This window comes from Quercus robur, chromosome 2 (genome assembly GCF_932294415.1).
Source record: "Quercus robur chromosome 2, dhQueRobu3.1, whole genome shotgun sequence".
Classification (NCBI taxonomy): Eukaryota; Viridiplantae; Streptophyta; class Magnoliopsida; order Fagales; family Fagaceae; genus Quercus; species Quercus robur.
The window spans coordinates 86,268,569-86,291,643 of record NC_065535.1 but is presented as its reverse complement, the minus strand read 5'-3'; the positions used below and the strand labels follow the sequence as shown (position 1 = coordinate 86,291,643).

Below are 23,075 nucleotides of genomic sequence, written 5' to 3'. Positions count from 1 at the left end.
CAAAATTCATGAGAAATTTTGTGTCCCTAGATTTATTGATAGTTTAAAGAACACACGCTGCTCCATTTGTTTTGAAGTAAAATATTTTCAAAAAAATGCTGTACACATTTTACTATGTATGTTTTGATGTAAAATATTTTACACTTAAAACAAGTGCAAAATGTTTTACAAAAGTCACTCACTTGTTTTTTTCTATTGTCTCGATACAAGGTCCTTTCTCAATATTAGAGCAGAGTTGGCGCTACACTAGTTTTTTTTTTTTTTTAAATAATTTTTTTCAAGTAATACTAGAATCATAATTTTTACCACAACTTGCTCACATGACATGTCGTAAGTAGTAAAGTTGTGGACCCACATAGACCATCGTTCACAACTTGCCACATGAATAAGGTGTGGCAAAACTGCCAAAAAGTGTAATCCTAACATTTTCCTCTTTTTTTTTTCTTTTTTTTTTTTTGTCATATCCATAGGGGTTAACAAAAATTATTTCATAGGACTTAAGCTTAAATTCAGTGTTTTCTAAAAAAAAAAAAAAAAAAAAAAAAAAAAAAACTTAAATTCAGTGCTCTAAACCTATCAGGATTTAGGCCTCCTAAAAATCTACATCTTTTGATTTGGATTTTAATTTTTGCCAATGTTGAGTGGAATTGTTTGAGGTTTTCTTCAATAGATGTGAAGTATGTGTTCCTACTTTTTGCTTGTATGCTGATTCTTGAATGAAAAGCAGGTTCATTACTTTGAATAGATAGAGGTTTTTTTTTCGGTATAAAATAGGTATTTTAAGTTAATTGTAGGTGCATAATAGCGAGACAAGTTTGTTTGTTTGTGTTTTTTTCTTTTTTTTTGCGCACACTAAATATTAAGTTTTTAAAAATTATTTTGTTACAATCGCAAATTATTTAGTTGTATAGTCTATTTTTTAAATTCGATTTTGTGAAAATCAAGTTCCTATGTGAAATTGATTTTGCCAAAGTCGAGCACAGAACTTAACCTTTGCGAAATTAAGTTATACTTTGAACTTGAATTTAAAAAAATCGAGTTCTAAAAAAATGCTACATAACTAAATAAGTTAAGATAGAGGCTTTTTAACAAAATAATTTTAAAAAATTAAAATTTAGCAAAAAAACACCGTGATACAGAGACATAAAGTTGTTAAAAGAAAAGAAAAAAAAAAGTAATGCTTGGTCTAGTTTCGAGTTGCACCAGACCCAAGCCAATAAAAAAATATTTTGTTAACAAATTTAAATTTAACAATTGTTAAGAATCACAATACTTTCACATCGATCAAATTGTAACATGTTCAAAATGAACCAATCACAACACACTATCAACATTTCTGAAAGAAAGGGAAAAAAAAAAAATCTGGAAAATTTTGTATTCCCAGATTTATTGATAGTTTAAAAGGGCACGTAGTAAAAATCTACAAATAAAGAAAACAGGAATGCAGTTTCCAACTAAGGGTCACGCAATTTGCAAGGGAAGAAAAAGAAAAACACACGGTTGTATTTTCGAACTGAAATACTACATTCACAACAAAGGTTAACTTTGATAAGTAATGGATGGCAAGAAAGAGATATCAACTAAGTATAAGCCTCACATGTACAAGCGTGAGAATCCATCAATAGGCCACGGAAACAGAAGTTTGTGTTGCTATGAGAGCTTAAAAAGTTTGTGTGCAACTGTTTGTAAAGATCATAAGGCAGACATCATTACAATTTGGACTGAGATTCTGGACCTGAGTTTCAAAAAAAAAAAAAAAACAAACAAACAGACCAAGGTAACTGGGTTATTTACACTACAATGGTTCTTTATTTACTTCTATATATGTTGATGTAGCTCTATAGTAACCGCTATTTACAACTATCTTCTAGAGTTTCACATATAATTAGATATTGCATCTTTAAGTGGTTAAGTTCAGTCAAAGGCTTCCTGCATTGAGATCTTCAACAATTACAAAAACCTGATCAATAGGTTAATGTTTCCTCTAATCTCTTCAGCAAAAACTACGACTGTCAATTGCTCTAAGGCAAGTATCCTTCATTCTTTAAGTGCCAAAGGGCCCCTTCTGCTGCATGCTCCTTTGCATCTTTCTTTTTCAACCGCGGTGCTCCAAAGCACTCCAAAATCACATCTTCCGGGTCTTCTATCTTCACAACAACCTTGAAAGTGAATCTGCAAAATAGTTAAATTAAGCATTTAAGAAGCAAGCAAATCGATATGGAGTTTAGTTGATACGTTCTTCACTTGAAAAAGGAAGTGAATTTCACAGAAAATAAAATGGTTCTTGAAATGATTTCACGTGATCTTTCATTGCTCATAAGCTGTGTCCATTGTTGATTAAAATTATCATTGAAAGAATAAAACACTACCTAGAAAACAGAAACAGCTATGGCAATACATGTAGATCCCATCATCTACCCAAAAATAGTGGAAATACTTTAGGCCTGTTTGAGAGAGAGATCTCAAGTAAAATTAATTGGGCACCACAAGATTTTGTAGAAAGATTATTTTAGCCAGTTTGATAAGTATTTCCCATGCAAAGAAATAAACTGCAATTTGGAAATTTATATCATAAAAAGACCAAAAAAAAAGGAAAGAACGCAGCATGATTCCAACAAAACTATTCCTTTGAACACTAAAATAACCAACATTAACTTTTGATGATAACACTGGTAGAAACTGCTTTTCTCAGGCATCAATTACACTGTAACTCACTTCAAAAATTGAGTTGGAAGCCAATCAACTTAATCAAATAAGATGTTATATGCATATGTTGCAGATGAATTTTTAATCACAATGTTGAAACATGTAGTTGCATTACCATGCCTTCATGTATGGGGAAACCAACCCTATAGTTTCACAATTTGTTTATAAGAATTCCACACTTCAAAATGGCAGGAAGTGGCTTTTCTATTTATTATCATTTTAGGTGGCAACCTTCCAAACAATGGGCACGAAAAATAAGTCAGAACATCCAGAATTATGCAAATTCTTCAGAGATATAGCATAATAACTCAATAGTCAAAAAATTGAGCCAAGTTCCATTTTCTACTAGAACAAATGTAGCATTCATGTCAATTAAATTTCAAGAAAATTGGACTCTACAAATTTCATTTTAGTTTATGAAATGAGATTTAAGCCCAGAGTTTAGGGTACAATTCATGGGTTCCTGCTTTGGGAGCTATTTTTTAAATCAAATTTGTGGATTTGAACAAGTCAAAAAGTGAGTGCGATCAGGGATTCCTTGCTCTGTTTTTAGCATTAAAACACAAGTGGATGCTAAGGATTGAAAACATGCTAATTATTTGAAAATTTGAACTTATTACCATTGGGCTTCCATTTCTTTTGGTGAAGTATGACAGTTAAATATATTTATTTTGATTATAATGCAATTATTATGTAAATAACTCACATACACAAAACTTTGATTAAAAAAAACATGGACACTCTCGTGATGCTCTTGACCATGTGATAATTTCAAAATCACTACTTTCACACTCTGCAAATTTGTATCCTAGGTCCTCAATGAAATTCTTTTTTCTAAAACAGAAAGGTCTATAGTATCTTGGATTCTCAACTTTTAAGTCCAAAACATTAGACTTACCAACTACCCTCCCCATCTTCCAAAAAAAAAATGGACTTACAACTTTATGTGGCTTGGTCCTTCCTCTTTGCAACATTCAAATGATGGGGGTTCCCAACAGTTAGCCTTGCAGATTTCAAACAACCTTGATTTTGCTGTTGCTTGGTGTGACCCACCTGGAAGATAATTTAGTGTTAGAGAAAGAGAATGAAACAGTTGCTCCATACTTAATATCCTGCAACTACATAACGATAAGCAGTACCTGTGGCCTGTGAGTCAGGGTCACAGCCATGAATTTCAGCTGTCGTGCAAGGCTGTCCTCTTAAGTCTCTAAATGGTTGTTTACTAAGAGGTATTATGCAGGGGGAACTATTATTGGATGTTCCATTGAGGGGAAGGATTGGAGGCTCAAAATCACTGCCAAAAGGTGGTTGTACCTTTAATTTTTCAAATCCAATGGCATCAGGAGTGGTTATATCTATAGGTGTTTCATCATATCCAATTAGTTTGGCTTCCATCTTGCAGCTTGACTTCAAAACTTCCTCCAAAGATGACTTGGGCTTGTAGCCTTGAGCCTGCAAATCCACATCCAAAATCAAAGAGCTCCAGAAAATGAAGTATCATAAAAGAAAGAGTGATGGGGGGTAGAAGGGGGAGGAGGGTTTCTTTTGGGGGACATGGAGTTTTAAGTATTAAAACTCTTTTTGAGTTAGTTAGAATATGCCTAACAAAGCTAGTAAATGATAAATACACAACAATAAAGCATGTGTGCCTGTTTCATGAGCAATATATATATGTAGTTCCTGGACAAATGAAAAAAATTGATACTTTATACTGCCACTTTATCAATTCAAAAGTATAAACAAAACAAGACAATCTGAAAAGACAAAGGGGACCCAAAATTGAAAAAAAGGAAAAAAGAAAAAAAAGAAATGAAAAAGAAGCCATTCTAGAACATCAAAGGCCATTTGTGCTAAATGAGAAAAAGGCAAGAACCTGATCTTGCTTTTAATAATCCCATTATTAGAGAAAGAATTAATTGAGAAAGATTTTTGAACAACAATAAGCTCCTTACTACCTCTTCATACCCCAGAAACAAATTAATTGGTTAATAAACTAAGCTAGTTCAGCATCCAAATGATGACACTACCAAAGCCAAGTGGGCTACATGAATCTATATAACAATTATATGGTTAAAAGGCCTGAAAAGTTCCAGCTTTAATGCATAAAAAAACATAATGGCAAGAAAACGGGGTCAGCATTCACCTGATATATTAACTTTTAGAGAAGACAATCTCCACAAACAGAAAGAGAGAGAGCAGATAATTTTAGTAAAAAATTATCTGCTCTCTCTATTTCTGTGTGGAGATTGTCTTCTTTAAAATCATCTACTCTCTCTCATTCTGCTGTAGCACATTGGCAATTCTTGATGAGAGAGAGCAGATAAGCCAAATAATGATATTTAGTTTACCTGAGGTAGATTGTAGTCCCTACTTAGATTACAACTGATATTCAGTTCTTACAGAGTTGAAGTCAAGTAAAAAATGGAAAAAAGATAATTTGACAAAATTGAGACAACAGGAGAGAAAAAGCATAAAGTAAGCATAAGGATTTACCTTCAACTTCGCAAGTATTTTTTGTGAAGCAACTCTAATAGCATCTTTCTTGTTCAGGTTGGTTGCAGAAGCAGTTACACAAACATCTTCTCTGTTCACCTGTACTTCAACTGAAAACATTCTACCCTTCTTTGATGGCACAGTTTTTAGGTCCAAATTATAAGATTGGCAAAGTTCTTGCAGTTCTCTAATAGGACTAAGCTGAAAACTGGAGAACCTCATTATTGGATCCAAAAAAGAAAGCATTATCTTCCACACAAGGTTCAAGTTAAACCCTGTATCAAGAAGAATGGCACCCACACAAGACTCTACCAAGTCACCCAAAGCCTGAGGCAATAAGTGAATCATTAGAAACTTCACATGTAATGTTTACAGTGTAGATACCAAAACTGCTCTATTAATGATCATTGATTTTGTAGGACCTAATTGATCATGATTGATGCTGATGGATGCTGAGATTTTTAAAGATTTAATTCTTTTTTATTTTCCCATTTAATATAATAGATTAGAAGTTATTTCCTTTCCTAACACCTGTTAGGTTAGAAATTTATTTCCTTTCCTTCTATGATGTAATTTGGGAGTCCTATTTAAGGGCCCCCAAATGCAAATATTGTAAGCAATTGATTATGGATTTATAACATTTGTGTTGGGAGTTTTATTCAAGTGTTTGGTGCTGATTCTTAGGTTCATATCATGCATGGTGTTGACTCCAAGCAGCTCTAGGAGCTGATACCAAGGTTCTATCTATTTTCATGTTTTATTTGTTTGATGCTGACTTCAAGCAAATCCTAGGTGCTAATTTCTAGGTATTGATTCTAGATTGGTGTTATATGTGCAAAAGTAATGGAGAATTGGTAGACCATCTTTTACTATATTGTCCTATTGTTTTTGAGTTGCGGTCTATGGTGTTCACCTTGTTTGGTATCTACTAGGTGATGCCAAAGACTGTGGTTGACCTTCTTGCATGTTGGCAATGAAATTTTGGTCATCATTGTAATGGTGTTATTTGGATGGCTGTCCTTCATTGTTTGATGTGGTGCATTTGGCGGGAGAGAAACAACCGGTGTTTTCAAGATTCTGAAAGGACTATAGTCACTTTAAACTTTTCTTCTTTAAGACTCTATTAGATTGGATGTCTATCATAGGAAGTCATTCTATTTTTTCGGTCTATGATTTGATGGATGCTTGTAATTTATGTATTTGATTGTTTTGGTAACCTGTTGTGTACTTGGATGACTCATTATCATGTCTTTGAATAAAACTTTCTTTACTTATCAAAAAAAAAAAAAAGGTTTCTAGGTCCTATTCCTCTGTTTTGTTCTTTTGTTTCCCAAACAAAATCCCCCTCCTAGAGTTTATCGTCATCAGTTTATGTTCTCACTTTTCTTTTTAATCATTAGAAATTAGACAGAACATTGATTTTCGTATAATGTTTACAATATTTCATTTCTTTTCATTTGATAATTGTAGCAACATTGATATCCTAGGAACTAGAAATATTTTTCAAGATATTACTGTTATGAGTAATAGCGGCAAACAGTAATGTCATGTACTTTATATATAAATAATATTTTATGTGTTAGGGTTGACTTATCAAACCCTAAAAAAACTTTCACAGTAAACAACATGGTATCAGAGCCACCAAGCCGCCGCTGCCGTTAACCCTCCGACCACCACCCACCGATATTGTTGTCGCGGGCAACCATACCCCTACTCGCTAGCTCTAACAACCCTAATAGAGACTCCGACGATCTCGATTTAGTGGTTGAAGGAGTTGTCCAGCGCCGGTGACCCTCTCTTCGGTCTAGCGACACCAAATCGATGTCGCCTGGTCGTGAGAGAGGTAGGGTTTTACTCGCCGTCCTCCGGCGACCATCCTAGCTTACTCATCGGTACTCGCGCTGCCGGAGCTTTTTCAGTTGAGGGTTTCAACCATGGTCTGATTTTCTTCTCTTCTTCAATACGTTCTCTGCGTATCTGTTCAGGCAGCCTTAGGTTGATGTTTAGTGGTGGATTGGGCAATTATTTTTTTTTGGTGTTGGTATGGATTTGTTGCTGCCTTGTTTTTGGAATAGTTTGGTGTTGATTCATTGATAGATGAGTTACTGTTGATGTGGCTGATTGGATGAAGTACATTGGTTGTTGGTTAGAGTTTGTTTTAATTCAGTCCAGTTTTTTTCTTTAGTGTTAGTTTGTTCTTCAGATTGCTATTATGGAGTTCAAAGACAGTGCTCAGCCCCCTAATTATTTCTTATCTCCTGATATGTTATCAATTACCTCCATTCGTCTAAATGGTAGTAATTATGCTCAGTGGGCACAGGCAGTTGAAGTCTTTCTTCTTGGTAGAAAGAAGTTTGATTACGTGATTAAGGAACCTCCTGTACCTACAGACCCTAAATTTGTTGATTGGAGAGCCGAAGATGCACAAATTAGGAGTTGTTTGTGGAATAGCATGGAGTCTAAGATCAGTTGTAGTTTGGTTTTCTTACCAACTGCTAAACTTGTTTGGGAACAAGCCAAGAAACTTTACTCTGGTGTTAATAATTTGAAGCGGATTTATGATCTTCATCAAAATTGTTTCTCCTTGAGTTTGGGTGATATGTCTTTAGAAGACTATTATTACAAGTTTAAGGGTGTATGCGAAGAACTCAATATTTATCAGCCTATCTCCTCTGATGTTAAAATTATGAAGAAACAACGAGATTCTATGCATGTTGCTCGCTTCCTCTCCGGATTGCCTAAAAGTTTGAATCCAGTAAAATCACAAATCTTAGCTAGTCCAGACCTCTCTTCATTGAGTGAAGTTTTTGGTAGACTTAGATAGGCCACATTATCTGATTCGAGTATTGACCATTTCTCTTCCTCCCACATTGATGAATTACCTTCTGGTGATAAATTTGCCTTTACCACTTAGATGGAGAGTAATAGAGGTGGTCGTGGAGGTCAGGGTCGTGGGGGCCGAGGCCGTGGAGGTTGTGACCAAGGGGGTCGTGGGAGTGAACAAGGGGGTCGTGGTAAAGGACGTGGTCTTCGTAAGTGCACTTATTGTCATGGTGAGAATCATACAGTAGACTTTTGTTGGGAGTTATATGGTAAACCCTCGGCTAACCAAGCTAGTTTTCAAGTTCAAGAACTACCTTCACAGTCACTTCCACCGACATCTAGAGTAGTCTCTATTCCTGAGGAAGAATACAATCGCCTCTTGTCTCTACATTCCAACTTTGTTGGGTCTGATTCTACTGCTACTTTGGCTCAACAAGGTACTTCCGCTGCTTGTCTTGCCACTCAGGACCCTTGGGTCATTGACTTAGGTGCTACTGATCAAATGACAGGTACCTCAAATTTACTCTCTGACCTTGAGCAATCTAGTAGTCTTCCTAATGTTACATTGGCAAATGGCTCAGCCACTACAGTTTCTGGTTTGGGCACTGCCAATCTTAGTCCTAATCTTTCTCTCTTCTGTCTTATATATTCCTGGTTTTCCTTTTAACCTTTTGTCAATTAGTAAGCTTACTAAAATTTTGAATTGTGCTACCATTTTTTTATTCACTCATTGTATCTTTCAGGATCTCAAGATGAGGAAGATTATTGGTGGAGGGCATGAAGCCGGTGGACTTTATTAATTGGATCGATGTGGTTCTTCTTGTTTAGTGGCTTCTCATTTGTCTATCTCACCTCTTCAGCATCATTGTCGCCTTGGTCATCCATCTCTCAAGAATTTCAAGTCATTAGTTCTGTCGTGTCGTCAAATTGAGTCTTTACAATGTGAAGCATGTCAGTTGGGTAAACACCATAGGGTGCCTTTTGCCCCTAGGCATGAGAGTCGTGTTAGTAGTCATTTTCATTTAGTTCATTCTGATATTTGGGGTCCAATAAACACTCCCTCATTGTTGGGATTTAGATATTTTGTCATTTTTGTTGATGATTATTCTAGAGTCATCTATCTTTATCTTATGAAAGAACGGTCTGAATTGTACTCAATTTTCAAATCATTTTATATGGAAATAAAGACTCAATTTAATGCTTCGCTTCATATTTTTCAGTCTGATAATGCTCGTGAATATTTTCATACATCGTTGTCTCAATTTTTTGATGATCATGGTATAATTCACCAATCTTCATGCCCTCATACTCCACAACAAAATGGTGTTGCTGAACGCAAAATGCATCATTTGTTAGAGGTCACTCATGCCTTAAAGTTTCATATGCATGTTCCCAAATCATATTGGAGTGATGTTGTTCTCACTGCCTGTCACCTAATTAATCATATGCCTTCCACTGTTCTAGGTGGTCAGATCCTTTATACTGTGCTCTCTCCTGATGCACTCTTCTTTCATCTACCTCCTAAGATCTTTGGTTGTGTGTGCTATGTTCATATCTTAGGTCCAAGGAGTGACAAACTTGATCCTAGATCCATTAAATGTGTTTTTCTTGGGTATTCTCGTACTCAGAAAGGATACCGATGTTACTCACCTACTCTTCGGCGTCGTTTCATTAGTGCTGATGTCACATTTAATGAATCTCAGTCCTATTTCTCTCCTTCGGTTACTTTTTTTTTTTTTTGATAAATAAGAAAGATGTATAATCAAGAAACTACCCGATGAAAACATAAGGTAGGGCAAAGAGTACAGAGAAAGAAACAAAAAGAAGAAGAAAAAGACAAGAAAACAAACGGAAAACAACAAAGAGCTAATTACAAAGGAGAGAACTAAGGAACAAAGGGAGAGAGTCACTAGAGGTGAGTCCCCAAGCCCTAGACCAATCAAAGAGAGAACCACAAAAATAAGCAAGCAATTGGTCATCGGATTTGTCCCTGTCCTCAAAAGTCTGCCAATTTCGCTCCCTCCAAATACACCACATTAGGCACAACGGAGCTAAATTCCAAATGCTAGAAGAGTGCTTTCCAAACCAATTCCACCAACCGAAAAGCATATCTGCAACCGATCTAGGCATGACCCAAGAAATCCCAAAGGATCTAAACACCAAGCTCCACAACTGATAAGCTTTTTCACAATGGAGAAGCAAATGATTCACCGTCTCCCCATTACAACAACACATAACGCACCAGTCAACAAAATCAAAGCCTCTACATCGCAGAATGTCCCCTGTAAGAATCTTCTCCCAAAAGCAGTCCAAACAAAGAACGAGACGTGCGTAGGAGCCTTAACCTTCCAAATACCTTTCCAAGGAAAGATAATAGGCAAGGGGCTTCGAAGCCTATCGTAGAACGAGCGGATGTTAAAATCTCCTTTCTTCGACAATTTCCATATCATACGGTCACCTTGCTCAGATTGAGGTAAACTAGAAGCCAAGGTGTGAAGGAAATCATCCACATCTCCCATCTCCCATCTCCCAATCATTAGGATCCCTAAGTAAAAGAACCTTCCAGCTTCTTCGAGCCTCGGTCCCCAACCGTTCGAGAGACGAAGCCACAGAAGCCTCTCTATTAGTGGCAATCCCATACACTACCGGGAAGGATAGGTGGAGTGGTAAGTCCCCACACCACTGATCTGTCCAAAACTTCACTCTATTCCCTGCCCCTACCTCAAACCGGATATATTTGCTAAAAACCTCCCAACCTTTTCGGATACTTCTCCATAGACCACATCCATGAATACCCCTACCTAGCTTGGAAGACCATCCCCCCCACTATTCCCCAAACTTCAAAGCTACGACCCTCCTCCAAAGACGAGTCTCCTCAACCCCAAACCGCCATAACCATTTTCCTAATAAGGCTCTATTAAAAGTAGTTAACTTCCTTATCCCCAAACCTCCATTAGCCTTAGGAGCACACACCTTATCCCACCCCACCAAATGAACCTTCGAATCCCCCCACAAGAAGTCCCTCTGGATCTTCTCAATCTTATTAGCCACATGCGAGGGGATAGTAAAAAGAGATAAATAATAAGTAGGAAGACTAGAGAGCGTACTCTTAAGAAGCGTCAGTCTACCTCCTTTTGACAAATACAACTTCTTCCACCCGGCCAACTTCCTATTAATTTTCTCCAAGATAGGATTCCAAATAGAAGGGGACTTATGGGAAGCCCCTAACGGCATACCAAGGTAGGTCATAGGCAAAGACCCAATCCGACAACCAAGAATCTCTGCCAAGGTATGAACATTATTAACCTCCCCTATTGGAACCATCTCACTCTTCAAGGCATTAACCTTCAAACTTGTCACAGCCTGAAAACAAAGGAGAAGCATCCGCACATGAAGGATCTGCTCTATTTCCGCATCACAGAACAGGATAGTATCATCCGCAAATAGAAGATGCGAGACACATTCCCCTTCACCCCGTCTCCCATCAGCCTTAAAACCCCTGATCAAGCCAGCACCTTCAACTTTTTTCAACATCCTACTTAAGACCTCCATCATGACCAAAAACAACATTGGAGAAAGCGGGTCTCCTTGTCTCAATCCCCTCGAACTCCCAAAAAAATCAGCTAGAGCCCCATTAATCAAAATAGAAAACTGGACAGTAGAAATACAAGTGCGAATCCATCTACACCACTTCTCCCCAAAGCCCATTCTCTTCAAAAGATCTAGAAGGGCCTCCCAATTCACATGATCGTAAGCTTTCTCAATGTCTAGCTTACAAATCACCCCCGGGATCTTACTCTTTACTCGACTGTCAACACACTCATTGGCAATAAGAACTGAGTCAAGAATCTGTCTACCTCCCACAAAACTATTTTGAGACTCAGAAATCAATTGATCTAAAACCCGTTTCAATCGATTTGCCAAAACTTTAGACAAGATCTTGTACAAGCTCCCCACCAAGCTAATAGGCCTGAAATCTCGAATATTAGAAGCATCATTCTTCTTAGGAATAAGGGCTAAAAAGATAGCGTTCAAAGATTTCTCAAACTTACTATGATGATAGAACTTCTCAAAAACTGCTAGAACATCACTTTCCACCACTCTCCAACAATGATGGAAAAAAGCCATAGAAAAACCATCTGGACCTGGAGCTTTATCTCCAGCCAGCTCATTAACAGCTAGAAGAATCTCCTCCTTCTCAAATCTCCTTTCAAGCCAACCCCTCTCCGACCCATCTATCTAATCAAATTTCAAACCTTCCACAAAAAGCCTCCACTCCTCTGTCTCCTGATACAAATTTTTATAAAAATTTACTACTTGGGCAGCCACCTCGGATTCCTCCTCATAAATCACCCCATCCACCTCCAAAAAACTCAGATGATTAAACCTTCTACGGGAATTAGCCACCTTATGGAAGAATTTAGTATTATTATCTCCTTCCTTAATCCATAGCATCCTTGATTTTTGTCTCCATGAGATTTCCTCCAAGGAGAGAAGTTTCTCAACTTCAGATCTCACCGTAACTCTCTCACATGTCTCTGCATCAGAGAGGCCAAGTGACAGTTCTCCTCCTTGTCTTCCTCTCCTACCACCTGTGTCTCCTATTGAATCTCCTCAGAAACCACTCCAGGTATATTGTTGCCGGCAGAAACCTCCAACAGAGACCTCTACCCCGCCTAGTGATCCAACTCCTGATCCTACCTCTCTTCCAATTGCTTTGCGCAAATGTAAGCGTTCTTGTACCTCTCACCCTATCTCTCAGTTTGTCTTTTATGGTCACTTGTCTCCATTTTCTGTCTGCCCTGTTTGAAAATGCTACTTGGTCTTTAGTTACTTGTCCTCCAGGGAAAACTATTGTTGGTTGTCGTTGGGTGTATACTGTGAAGTATTTGCCTGATGGTTCTATTGAGCGTTTGAAGGCTTGTTTGGTTGCTAAAGGTTATACCCAGACATACGGTGTTGACTATGCCGAGACATTCTCACCTGTTGCTAAAATTTCTTCTGTTCGGATTTTGATCTCCTTGGCTGCTAATTTGGGTTGGCCATTATTTCAGTTAGATGTTAAAAATGCGTTCTTGAATGGAGATTTGAAGGAAGAGGTGTATATGGAGCAACCACCTAGGTTTGTTGCTCAGGGAGAGTCTGGAAAAGTGTGTAGGTTGCATTAGGCCATCTATGGTCTTAAACAATCTCCCAGAGCTTGGTTTGGTAAATTCAGTGAAGTAGTGTTAAAATTTGGATTGCGACATTGCCATTCTGATCACTCTGTGTTTTCTCATACCTCTGATAGAGGAAAGATTTTGTTGATAGTATATGTTGATATTATAATAACTAGAGATGACAAGTAGGGTATTGATGATTTGAAAAAATACCTTCAAAACTCCTTTCGAACTAAGGATCTGGGTAAACTTCGTTATTTCTTGGGTATTGAGGTAGCACGATCTAAAGAAGGCATCAGTTTATCACAGAGGAAGTATGTGTTGAATATTTTGGAAGAAACTGGCTTGTCAGGGTCTAAACCAGTGGAGACTCCTATGGATCCTAATGTCAAATTGTATGAAGATCAGGGGGAACTGTTATCTAATCCTGAGAGATATCGTCGTTTGGTTGGTAAACTAAATTATCTCACAATTACTCGCCCAGATATATCATTTGCAGTTAGTGTTTTGAGTCAGTTTATGAAAGATCCTCGCCTTCCACATTGGGAGGCAGTTATTCGAAATGTGAGGTATCTTAAAGCACATCCAGGCCATGGTCTTTTGTATAAAGCTAATGGTCACCTACGGGTAGAAGCCTACACTAATGCTGATTGGGCTGGATCACCATCAGATAGAAAATCCACTACTGGGTATTGCACTTTTCTGGGAGGAAATCTGATTACTTGGAGAAGTAAGAAACAAACTGTTGTTGCCAGGTCCAATGCAAAGGCTGAGTATAGAGCCATGGCACACACATCATGTGAGCTTATGTGGATTAAGCATTTACTTGAGGAATTAAGATTTGTTGTGAAGCTGCCTATGACTATGCATTGTAATAATCAAGCAGCAATTTACATTGCCTCCAATCCTGTGTTCCATGAGCAAACCAAGCATATTAAAGTAGATTGTCATATTACTCGGGAGAAAGTAGAAGATGGTGTAATTGCTACTCCATATGTTTCTACAAGAGTCCAGATTGCTAATATGTATACTAAAGCTTTATGTAAGACTCGTTTGGGTTTATTATGTAACAAGCTAGGATTGTATGATATATACTCTCTAGCTTGAGGGGGAGTGTTATGAGTAATAAGGGCAAAACAGTAATATCATGTACTTTATATATAAATAATATTTTATGTGTTAGGGTTGACTTATAAAACCCTGAAAAACTTTCACAGTAAACAACAATTACCATGTAAAACCCATTAGGGACACCCCCACCCCAAAAATAAAATAAAAACAAGAGTTTCAACGTTTACCTTAGGACATTTTGGCCCCTCATGAGGACTCCCTTGTGGTGCAGGAGTTTTAACAAAGTCCACATAAATTTTGATGGCCTCAGTAAGGCCACTGGAATCACAGATGAGAAATTGGTGGAAGGATCTATCTACTGCAACATTTGCAAAGGCCTTGTTGTTCACAGATACCGATCTCAAATCTGTCAATTGACCAGGCTTCAAGTTTGGATAAACTGAATACAGATACGATGTGATTAAGTAATCCAACACAGCATCTCCAAGAAACTCCAATCTCTGGTCAAAACCATCAAATCATTAAGCAAAGAGGAATGCCTGTTGCTTAACACCAGAAGTAGAAAAGAAGCAGTGCATACCTGATAGCAGCCTCCTCCATGCTGGTTGTAAGAAGGATGTACAAATGCCTGTAGAAGCAGACCTTTATGGAGAAACCGATTCCCTAACAATTTTTCAAGGGCACCAATGTCCATACGAGCTCTAAGTGGCATGTAGCTAGTGCTTGCAATGCAGACATTTGAAACTTGTGAGGCTTCAAAGTCCACTTGTATGCCAATCCATCGAAGAAAGCTGGTTGCAGCTTTGAAGCCACTGTCAACTATGAATGCTCCAACAAGAGCTTCAACCACATCAGCAATTGTTTTCTTATGTAACCAGTGGTGACCTTTACTGCACCTGACTTCATTAAAACTTGCACAATCTGCTAGATTACTTGACTGGGAATGAGTAGAACCTTCATTTTGCTTGTTACAAATTATTGGGCAGGGGCGACCGAAAGCATAGAATTGCAAGGGATCAAATGATTGATCACGTATGTATACCTGAAATAAGAGAGCAAATACTATACACTTAGATATTAAAACCAATTAAAAGAAAATATCAGTAACGTAGAAGGTACTAATTTTCCTAACTGAAATTTATCCATTCAGCAGTACCTGACAGGAAGCATTGGGTAGTGGGAATAATATAAGCCAAAAAACTTTCTAAAATATAGACAAGTTGAGTGTTTGCCAGGCCACAGAGAGAGAGAGAGAGAGAGCACTACATGTCTACATTTACAGAAAGAAAAGAAGTGCCACGTGATACCGAAATTGTGTGGATATGATAGGATTGGATTGTTTGAGTGTGTGCTGTCCAGGCGTGTGTTGAGTCCCACATTGAGTGTTTACTAGGTGGATCTTGGATTTATAAATGACTACAAGGAGCCCCAATTGTAGCTTGACTAGTCCTTTGAGGGTATAAGCACAAATGCGGCTATCGCTTTCCTCAGGTCGTTACATGCCATATCAAACAACATTTAATTGTGTAGGTTATAGTTACTTCCATTTGACCATCAACAATCACATTAGTTTTTCAGTTTTTGAAGGTGCCATGTTTATCACCTTCAAACCATGTTGGAAAGGAACACTTAAATTTTGCACTTCATCACTAGGATGATTGGTTGAATTTTCTCGGTTAACTAATTCAAAAGCAAATGAAAAGAAAAATCAAGATAGAATGACAGATAAGTTCATATTTGGGAAGTAAAAAGCATATAATTTTTTTTATAATAAGTAGATGAGAATCATATCCTAAAATTCATTTATTACCTGTAACTTGCTCCTAGTTGCTAGTTTGTACAAATTGGAGTTGTTTACAACATTAGAACGTTTCCTGGTAAGTTCTCCTTCATCAAGGGTATCATGCAAAAGAAAAAGGCGCCGTCCAACTGCAAACTTGAGAAAAGCATCACCTAGTACTTCAAGCCTTTCAAGGGAAAAGCGCTCCTGGCACTTCTCAGTGGTGAGTGCTTCTAGGACCTAACAAAAGATTCATAACTTTAGTAGTGATTGAGGTCTACAAAAATATTGATCATGTGCAATTAAAGTCATGCAACAATAAAGTTATCATTTCTCATCAAAGCCAATTATGTTAATACTATACATGAGAAAGCCTTACTCTATCACAAGTAATTTCAGCTCCTTCAGGGAATGCAGCAGAAAATTTCTTCTTCAGTTCAATGGCCACAAGCAAGTTTTCCAGACGATGCATGATTGATGGTAATAAAGATATTGAACTACCAATATCTTTAGAAAAGCCTATTATCTTCAACTGGCAAAGCTCAGGAGGCAAATCAGTAAAGTACTCCTCCAGTTCGCGTGATTCTGTTTTTGACAATTAATGCTTATGAACAATAATTGGAGAGAGAGAGAGAGAGAGAGAGCTATAAGAGACACTGAGATGAGTATAGTCTAAAAAGAAGATTATTCTTGTTTAAAGAAAACAAAAACAAGATAAACGTCATGTCTCCAAGGGAGAGCAAGGTATAACAAAAGCACCTATGCCCACACATATTACATTTTATATCAACGTCATGTTCATTTCTAAACTCTCAATTTTTTTTAATAAAATAACTTGTCACTCAACCTCTGTCTTTCACATTAACCATTTCAATATTAAGAAGGCCAAAATATAGTTTTGGTCTCTAAAGTTTAACAACAGAGCACTTTTGGTCCTTGAAATTTTAAATTAGCACTATTGGTCCCTAGAGTTTCAAAAGTGAGCACTATTCCCTCTATCAACTTCCATTAGTTACCTTGTCTATGTGTCTAATGGAGCAATGATGTAGCATTTTTTTAAATTATGTGGCAACTCTTTTACTATTAACAAATTACACAAAAGCTTGGGTCTAACAAAGTAACTTGTTTCTATCTGGGTCTCTCTCTCTTTCCCCCATTCAAACCCAGTAACCTAATTGAAACGAGAGAGAGAGAGAGAGAGAGAGAATGTTTGAGCTCTAACCCCCATGTGAAACCGTCCTGCCCCCTCCATAGACTTCTCAAAACTTTGGCCTCTCTGCTACTCTGTATTTGTTAACTTCTTAGACGGCAAAGCGTTTACTTCCATTGCTGAATCACGTTTTAGTTGAGAAAGTCATCCCTTCATCCAAGACCAATGTCGGAACCTTGCTCCCTATGAAGGCCACCAAGGTCATATTTCCTAAAGTACCCAATATCCACTTTTTTTATAATAAAAAAAAAAAAAACATTTTATCTTTGCCTTGTAGCTTAACTAGTTGGCACCTCCTGAAATTTCCAATGAAGACATCCAAGGTTCAAATCCCCCCTCCCTCATTGTAACTATCAAATTATTACAAATATTTAATCTTTTAATGCTTTCTCTAACCAATGTGCAGTTTGTTGAGAAACCTAACGAAAATTAAATAAACCCATGAAGAATTTTTTTAGTCATGCATTTTTTGGTTTCTGTTAATCCAAAAATTGGGAAAAAAAAATAATTTTGGGTACTGTTTTTTACACTTCTGCAGTTCTGCTTAAGTGAAGGAAGTGTATTAGGCTGAATTGAGTATAAGATTCACAAGTTTGTTTTTTCTTTCTTTTTTCCCATTGTTTTCACAGCAAGCATATGGAAGCTGACCTGAAGGACCAAAGAGCGAGCACAGCCACAAGAGTGCCAGAGGGAGGAAGATGCCATTGCATGGGAGGGAGGACAGCATCGCATGGGGGTTTGGGCTCAAACGTATCTCTATCTCTCTCTCTCAATATGGTTATTGGGTTTGAATTGGGGAATGACCCAAATAGAAACAGGTTGCTCCATTAGACCCAAGCTGGTTTGTAATTTTTTAATTAAAAAAAGTTGTCAGGTCACATAGGTAAGGAAACTAACAGAAGTGGACGGAGAGACAAATAACACTCATTTGAAACTTTAGGAATCAAAACTGCTCAGTGGCCTATCAAGTTACAATGTACCCCAGTAGCTTTGGAGCATCCATTAAGATCCAACGAAAACAACCAAGCCGTGGTAAAAAATTTGGAGCATCCATTAAGATATCACTTTTATTAGCTAGATCTTTTATTTTAGATTAAAGAGTCAACTTATTTTTTTAATTGATACGGTACAGATACCTGGTGGGTCTTGAACCCATGTCCTCACCCTCCACCTTCTTTTACAAATGGAGGAGGTGCCACCTCAACAAGAGCTCATTTAAGCATCCAGTAAGATATTACTTATATTTGCTTGCCTTCTTATTTGTTCCTTTTATCTTTAATTCAACTTACTGTAGCACATGTATCTTATACACCACTATAGCAGCGAACAAATTATGGTTTTGTCATTTTAAGTTCTCCGTTGTGATCTGACCTATTCTACATCTAGTATTCAATGTTTGCTAGAATTTCTAGCATATAAATAGTTCTGATTTTCTTCTTTGAGGTATGGAAGATTATTTATGCTTTAATTCTAAATCTAGGATTCAATATTATATTTCTCTTTCTATATTATCCTATCTTTCTCAAACTCCAGTTACTATTCCTGATTTTCGATTCTAAAATCCCCTGACCCTAAACCATCTACTACAAAAGCTAACACTAATCTTTAGAGTTTTATCTTTTGTAGATTCTAGTTGTTGTCTAGCAATGAAAGCAAGTCACATCCTACCTGATAAATTACTAGTTGTCTCAAAAGCTTATAGCTATCGATAACCATGGACTTCATCTACTACAAGAATCCCTCATGCATAAGCTCCCATGCATGAGCCTAACACACAGAATTCTTCAAACCAGCTGGGAGCTTGTCTTGGGGTTCAACCACAAAATCTCCCGCTAATAAAATACCTTACCAAAAATTTAAGTTATCTATGTCAACACTGCCATTTAATTTCCACCAAGTAGATAAACCCCACTGAGCTCAAAATAGTTCTCCGATTGAATATGGATTACGAATAATGCAGCAACTTCAATACGGTGTATTGTTTCTTTTAATTGTGTTAGCCAACAATGAACTCTATCTGGCACCACCTCCCCTGTAAGAACAGGTGAAGGGTAGGTCGTGGGTTTCAAGACCCACAGGGTTCACATTTAATTACCAATGTGAAAAAAGGTTTTAGTCGCATAGAAGTTCCAGGGTTCTTATTGCTTTTAGTACTAAATGGAAATATCATTAGGACTACGAAAGTATTCAGCTCAATAAACACCAAATCTTTGCAGCAAAAGCTTAATTATACACTGAATTTTAAATACATGTGTGTGTGTGAGCGTGCAAATGAGGGGGATGGTGGTATACAGAGGATGCAGCCCGACAAAACATCCAGAAAAAAATGGTTGAGATGCAACACACTCCAAAATTAATAGAATTGCAACACAAGCAGGAATCACTTAATGCAATTAACCCCAACAAAAAGAGAACTATGACAAACCGAATAAAATAATTACCTGAATCTTCTGGCTTTCGGTTATGTAGCAAGTTATGCAAGCAAAAAAGCGGTTTTGCATGTAAAAGAGGTTGTTCAGGGTATTTGAGTTGAACGCCAAACCTGACTTCCAACATTTAAGAAAAAATGATTTAATAAATTAATAAAAGAGAAGCAACAGAAGTTAGTATATTTTGTATGCATATATAAAAATTAGATATTTATTATTACGCTTTTAAGTTCATTATATATTAACAAATTCCCTCTAAACAAGCAGAAATTAGGCATAACATGACATAAAATGTGTTTCAGGAGTAATCCAAAATGGTATAAATAGTCAACGAAGTGTCAAGAAGCCTAGTTGCATACTTCTCATACAAGTGCTCTGCATAGCTTGAAGTTTCTGAATGAGGGCTGTATCCGTTCTTTCCATCAACTATGTTAGTGATGAAGAAAAAACCCTGTTTGTATGAAGGAGCATGCACTAAACTATCCGTAACCTCACTTATGCTTCTGTAACCATTGGCAAGTATCAAATGATCGCCCAAAGGAAAATTTTCCTTTTCCATGGCATCTTCTGGAGTCCTAAAAACAGGGGAAGATAAACATCTTCTAATAATCTTCCAATCTACAGTAATTTTGTTATCACTATCATGCAAAATTACTGGAAGCAACAGGTAGAAGGTCAATGAACTCGATTCACAAGTATTGCTTTTTCCCAAGGAAACAGATTCACGAATGAATTCTAATCGGTCAAGGATGACCTTGAGATACATTTCTTGAAAATTCTGTGCCAGCACAATCTGTAAAAAATAAAAATTGGACAACGTCAGAAAATTAGTTTACCATCATAAAATTTTGTCCAACAAATGCCATCTACCTCATCTTTATCAAATTCTGCAACTCCCGATGGCACAAACTTGGTCATCACAGATCTACGATGAGCCAGATGAAGATCAAGTTCCATTCTCTCGGCCTCTTCAGGCAGGGCTGCTTTGACAAATAGACTAAATTTTTTGTAGATCCTATCCTCAGGATGAGGACTAAATTCTATATAGTAAGAGTAAAAATGGACAGGATTCTCCAAGTTAGTCCACGGTTCTTTTAGCACAGCAGGAACTAGCATCTCATGTAGTTCAGCTCGTGGACCCTCACCTGACAACATGCAAAATCAAAGACAATTGATATGACATAATGAAAAAAAGAAGAGAAGAAACATTAATTAGCAAAATTTCTTTGGCTTAATGCTTCAACCTTCACAGCTATCTGAGTCAGAAGAATCCGACCCCAATCCGATTTCATCTACATCATCTTGCCCAACCAGGAGATTGTCATTCAAGGAACCCATTTTATGTAACATTTCAATTGCTTTCAGACAGGCATCTTTTCTAGCAGCTTCAGATGAAGATTGTGGGGCACCAACAACTTGACGTAGTGGAGCATTGGGAGGTAAATTTATGTGGCAGACAGTACCTCCTAAGTCATCAAAATAACAAAATACTGGCTTGGGGTCAAAAAACCTGCCAAGAAAAGAAACCATACAATACATCTCAAAATATATATATGATCAGTTATACAAAGTTCACAAAGTTTTTAAGTGATTAAACTCATGATTTTCAAGTGAAACAATGATCATAATTAGTGAAAGGGCATACTCATCACAGGGGAGTTTTGAACAATATTGGTGGAGTAATGAGATGCTATATCCAGAGCTGATACAAGCACCAGATGAATCAACTTTATAAATTTTTTCTTCAGAACCAATAAAGGTTTCATTTGATGTTCGATTAACAATTTCCATGTTCATTCGATCTTCATCTTCTTGAAAATCTTTTATCAAATCTACCTCCTTCTGGTTGCCACTGAATCAATAGCATAAATGGTAGTTAGTCTTATTTAGAAAAAGAAGAAGAACCAATGGATGGACTTACATACAATGCATGCTTTAAAAAGACACCTGTCCACCAAAAACACATATTCAGACTGAGGCATTCGTGCACGACCCCTTGATTGTATGAAGCTAGAAACAGTTTCTGGAAGATCAAACCGTATCACAAGACAACATGTCTGAATATCAAGTCCTTCTTCACCAACTTTAGTAGCAATCAATAGATTTAACTGCCAAACCAACACCAGTAGAAATTAATGATTAGCCTCAATCTCTAGAGTTTATTAGAATAATAGTTAATTGATTAAATTCTTCATTTTCAATCAGCTTACACGATTGGGATAAATGGTAATTTGTCAAGGTATCAAAGCAGGTTTCTCTATATAAAATAAATGGATACAAAATAACAACAAATAAAACAGGTTTTTGAACCATGTCTCCACTCCATATTTCCCAATGACGTTAAAATTGCACAGGTTGAGCACCCACTCATTGAGGGAAGTTTGAGCTTATTACTTGTTATGTGATTAATTCACCATTTACAATCAGCGTATGCTTGTCAGGTAAGTGATAGTTTAAGGTTTTTTTATAGGATCAAATCAGGCAGTCCCAAATTCAAACCATGTTTCCACTCTTCCTCCCATTTAAAGTTGAAAATTCCACAAGTTGGACCCCACTAATTGAGAGGGAGTCTAGTTCCATATGCAAGGAGTATTAGAATAATGGTTAAGTGATTCACCATCATTTAAGCTATTACGGTAAGTGGTAATTTGTCAACTAATTGAGGAGCTGTTTCCTATATACAGCCCTCACCTAATTCATTCCACATGTATATAGAAGAAGATTTATAGAACATTACAAAGAATATTCTGATAATGAAGCTTGTAGGGACACCTCACCAAAAGTATCTTCTAGAAGAGTCTAGAATAGGGACACCTCACCTATGGTTTTCTAGAATGATACAATTTTTTCCTTTCTAGCAATACTCAATGGTGCATAAATGACCTACAGTCAAGATATAAAAATGATTAAAGTCAATGCCATCGGAAGGGAATTTTAAATTATTGGAAGGTTTTCTTGTGGCAACGTTTTTGGGTCATAGTAATTCAAGAAATATATGAAAAGTGTTACTGAAAAATGAAGAATTCGCTAATAAGAGACAAGCGCCCAAAGGAACAGCTCCTAAACCTATCCTATATCATCTGTTAATTGCTTAATAATGTAAACAATTATGTAATGGATCGCACTAGATAACAATTTCTACAATAAAGATCCTCAAACAGTTTAGTCTGAAACCCTGCTCTTTGTTTGATACCACACAAAGTAACAACTTTCATAGAGACATGGACAACATTGTTCTTGTAACAGCTTATAGTAATTTCCAATAAGCTGCACTATTCCTTTGTCTGCCATCTCTAATGGATACATGTCTGATAATAAGCAAGTCAAACAAATCTCATACCAAGACCCCCGTTGTCATGTCAGACATTGGTGCACCCAGTGTCATGTAACAAATGAGCATCCAA

The 23,075-nt window shown here is 37.0% G+C and overlaps 1 protein-coding gene across 3 annotated transcripts in view; it reads right to left on the bottom strand.

Moving 5' to 3' along the window:
- Positions 1-1,581: 1,581 nt before the first annotated feature.
- LOC126715541 (dicer-like protein 4) overlaps positions 1,582-23,075 on the bottom strand; it is a 35,894-nt gene continuing 14,400 nt past the window's right edge. For all 3 annotated transcript variants that reach the window (XM_050416184.1, XM_050416186.1, XM_050416185.1), the window contains exons 12-25: positions 21,619-21,779; positions 21,317-21,523; positions 20,916-21,181; positions 20,542-20,816; positions 20,031-20,464; positions 19,684-19,784; positions 16,412-16,617; positions 16,063-16,272; positions 14,833-15,294; positions 14,480-14,752; positions 5,200-5,526; positions 3,846-4,158; positions 3,645-3,759; positions 1,582-2,172 (exon numbers count right to left, since the gene is read on the bottom strand). In XM_050416184.1, coding sequence (XP_050272141.1) covers positions 2,022-2,172; positions 3,645-3,759; positions 3,846-4,158; positions 5,200-5,526; positions 14,480-14,752; positions 14,833-15,294; positions 16,063-16,272; positions 16,412-16,617; positions 19,684-19,784; positions 20,031-20,464; positions 20,542-20,816; positions 20,916-21,181; positions 21,317-21,523; positions 21,619-21,779 — 3,501 coding nt within the window. In that variant the 3' untranslated portion in view covers positions 1,582-2,021. The remainder of the gene's footprint in view (positions 2,173-3,644; positions 3,760-3,845; positions 4,159-5,199; positions 5,527-14,479; positions 14,753-14,832; positions 15,295-16,062; positions 16,273-16,411; positions 16,618-19,683; positions 19,785-20,030; positions 20,465-20,541; positions 20,817-20,915; positions 21,182-21,316; positions 21,524-21,618; positions 21,780-23,075) is intronic.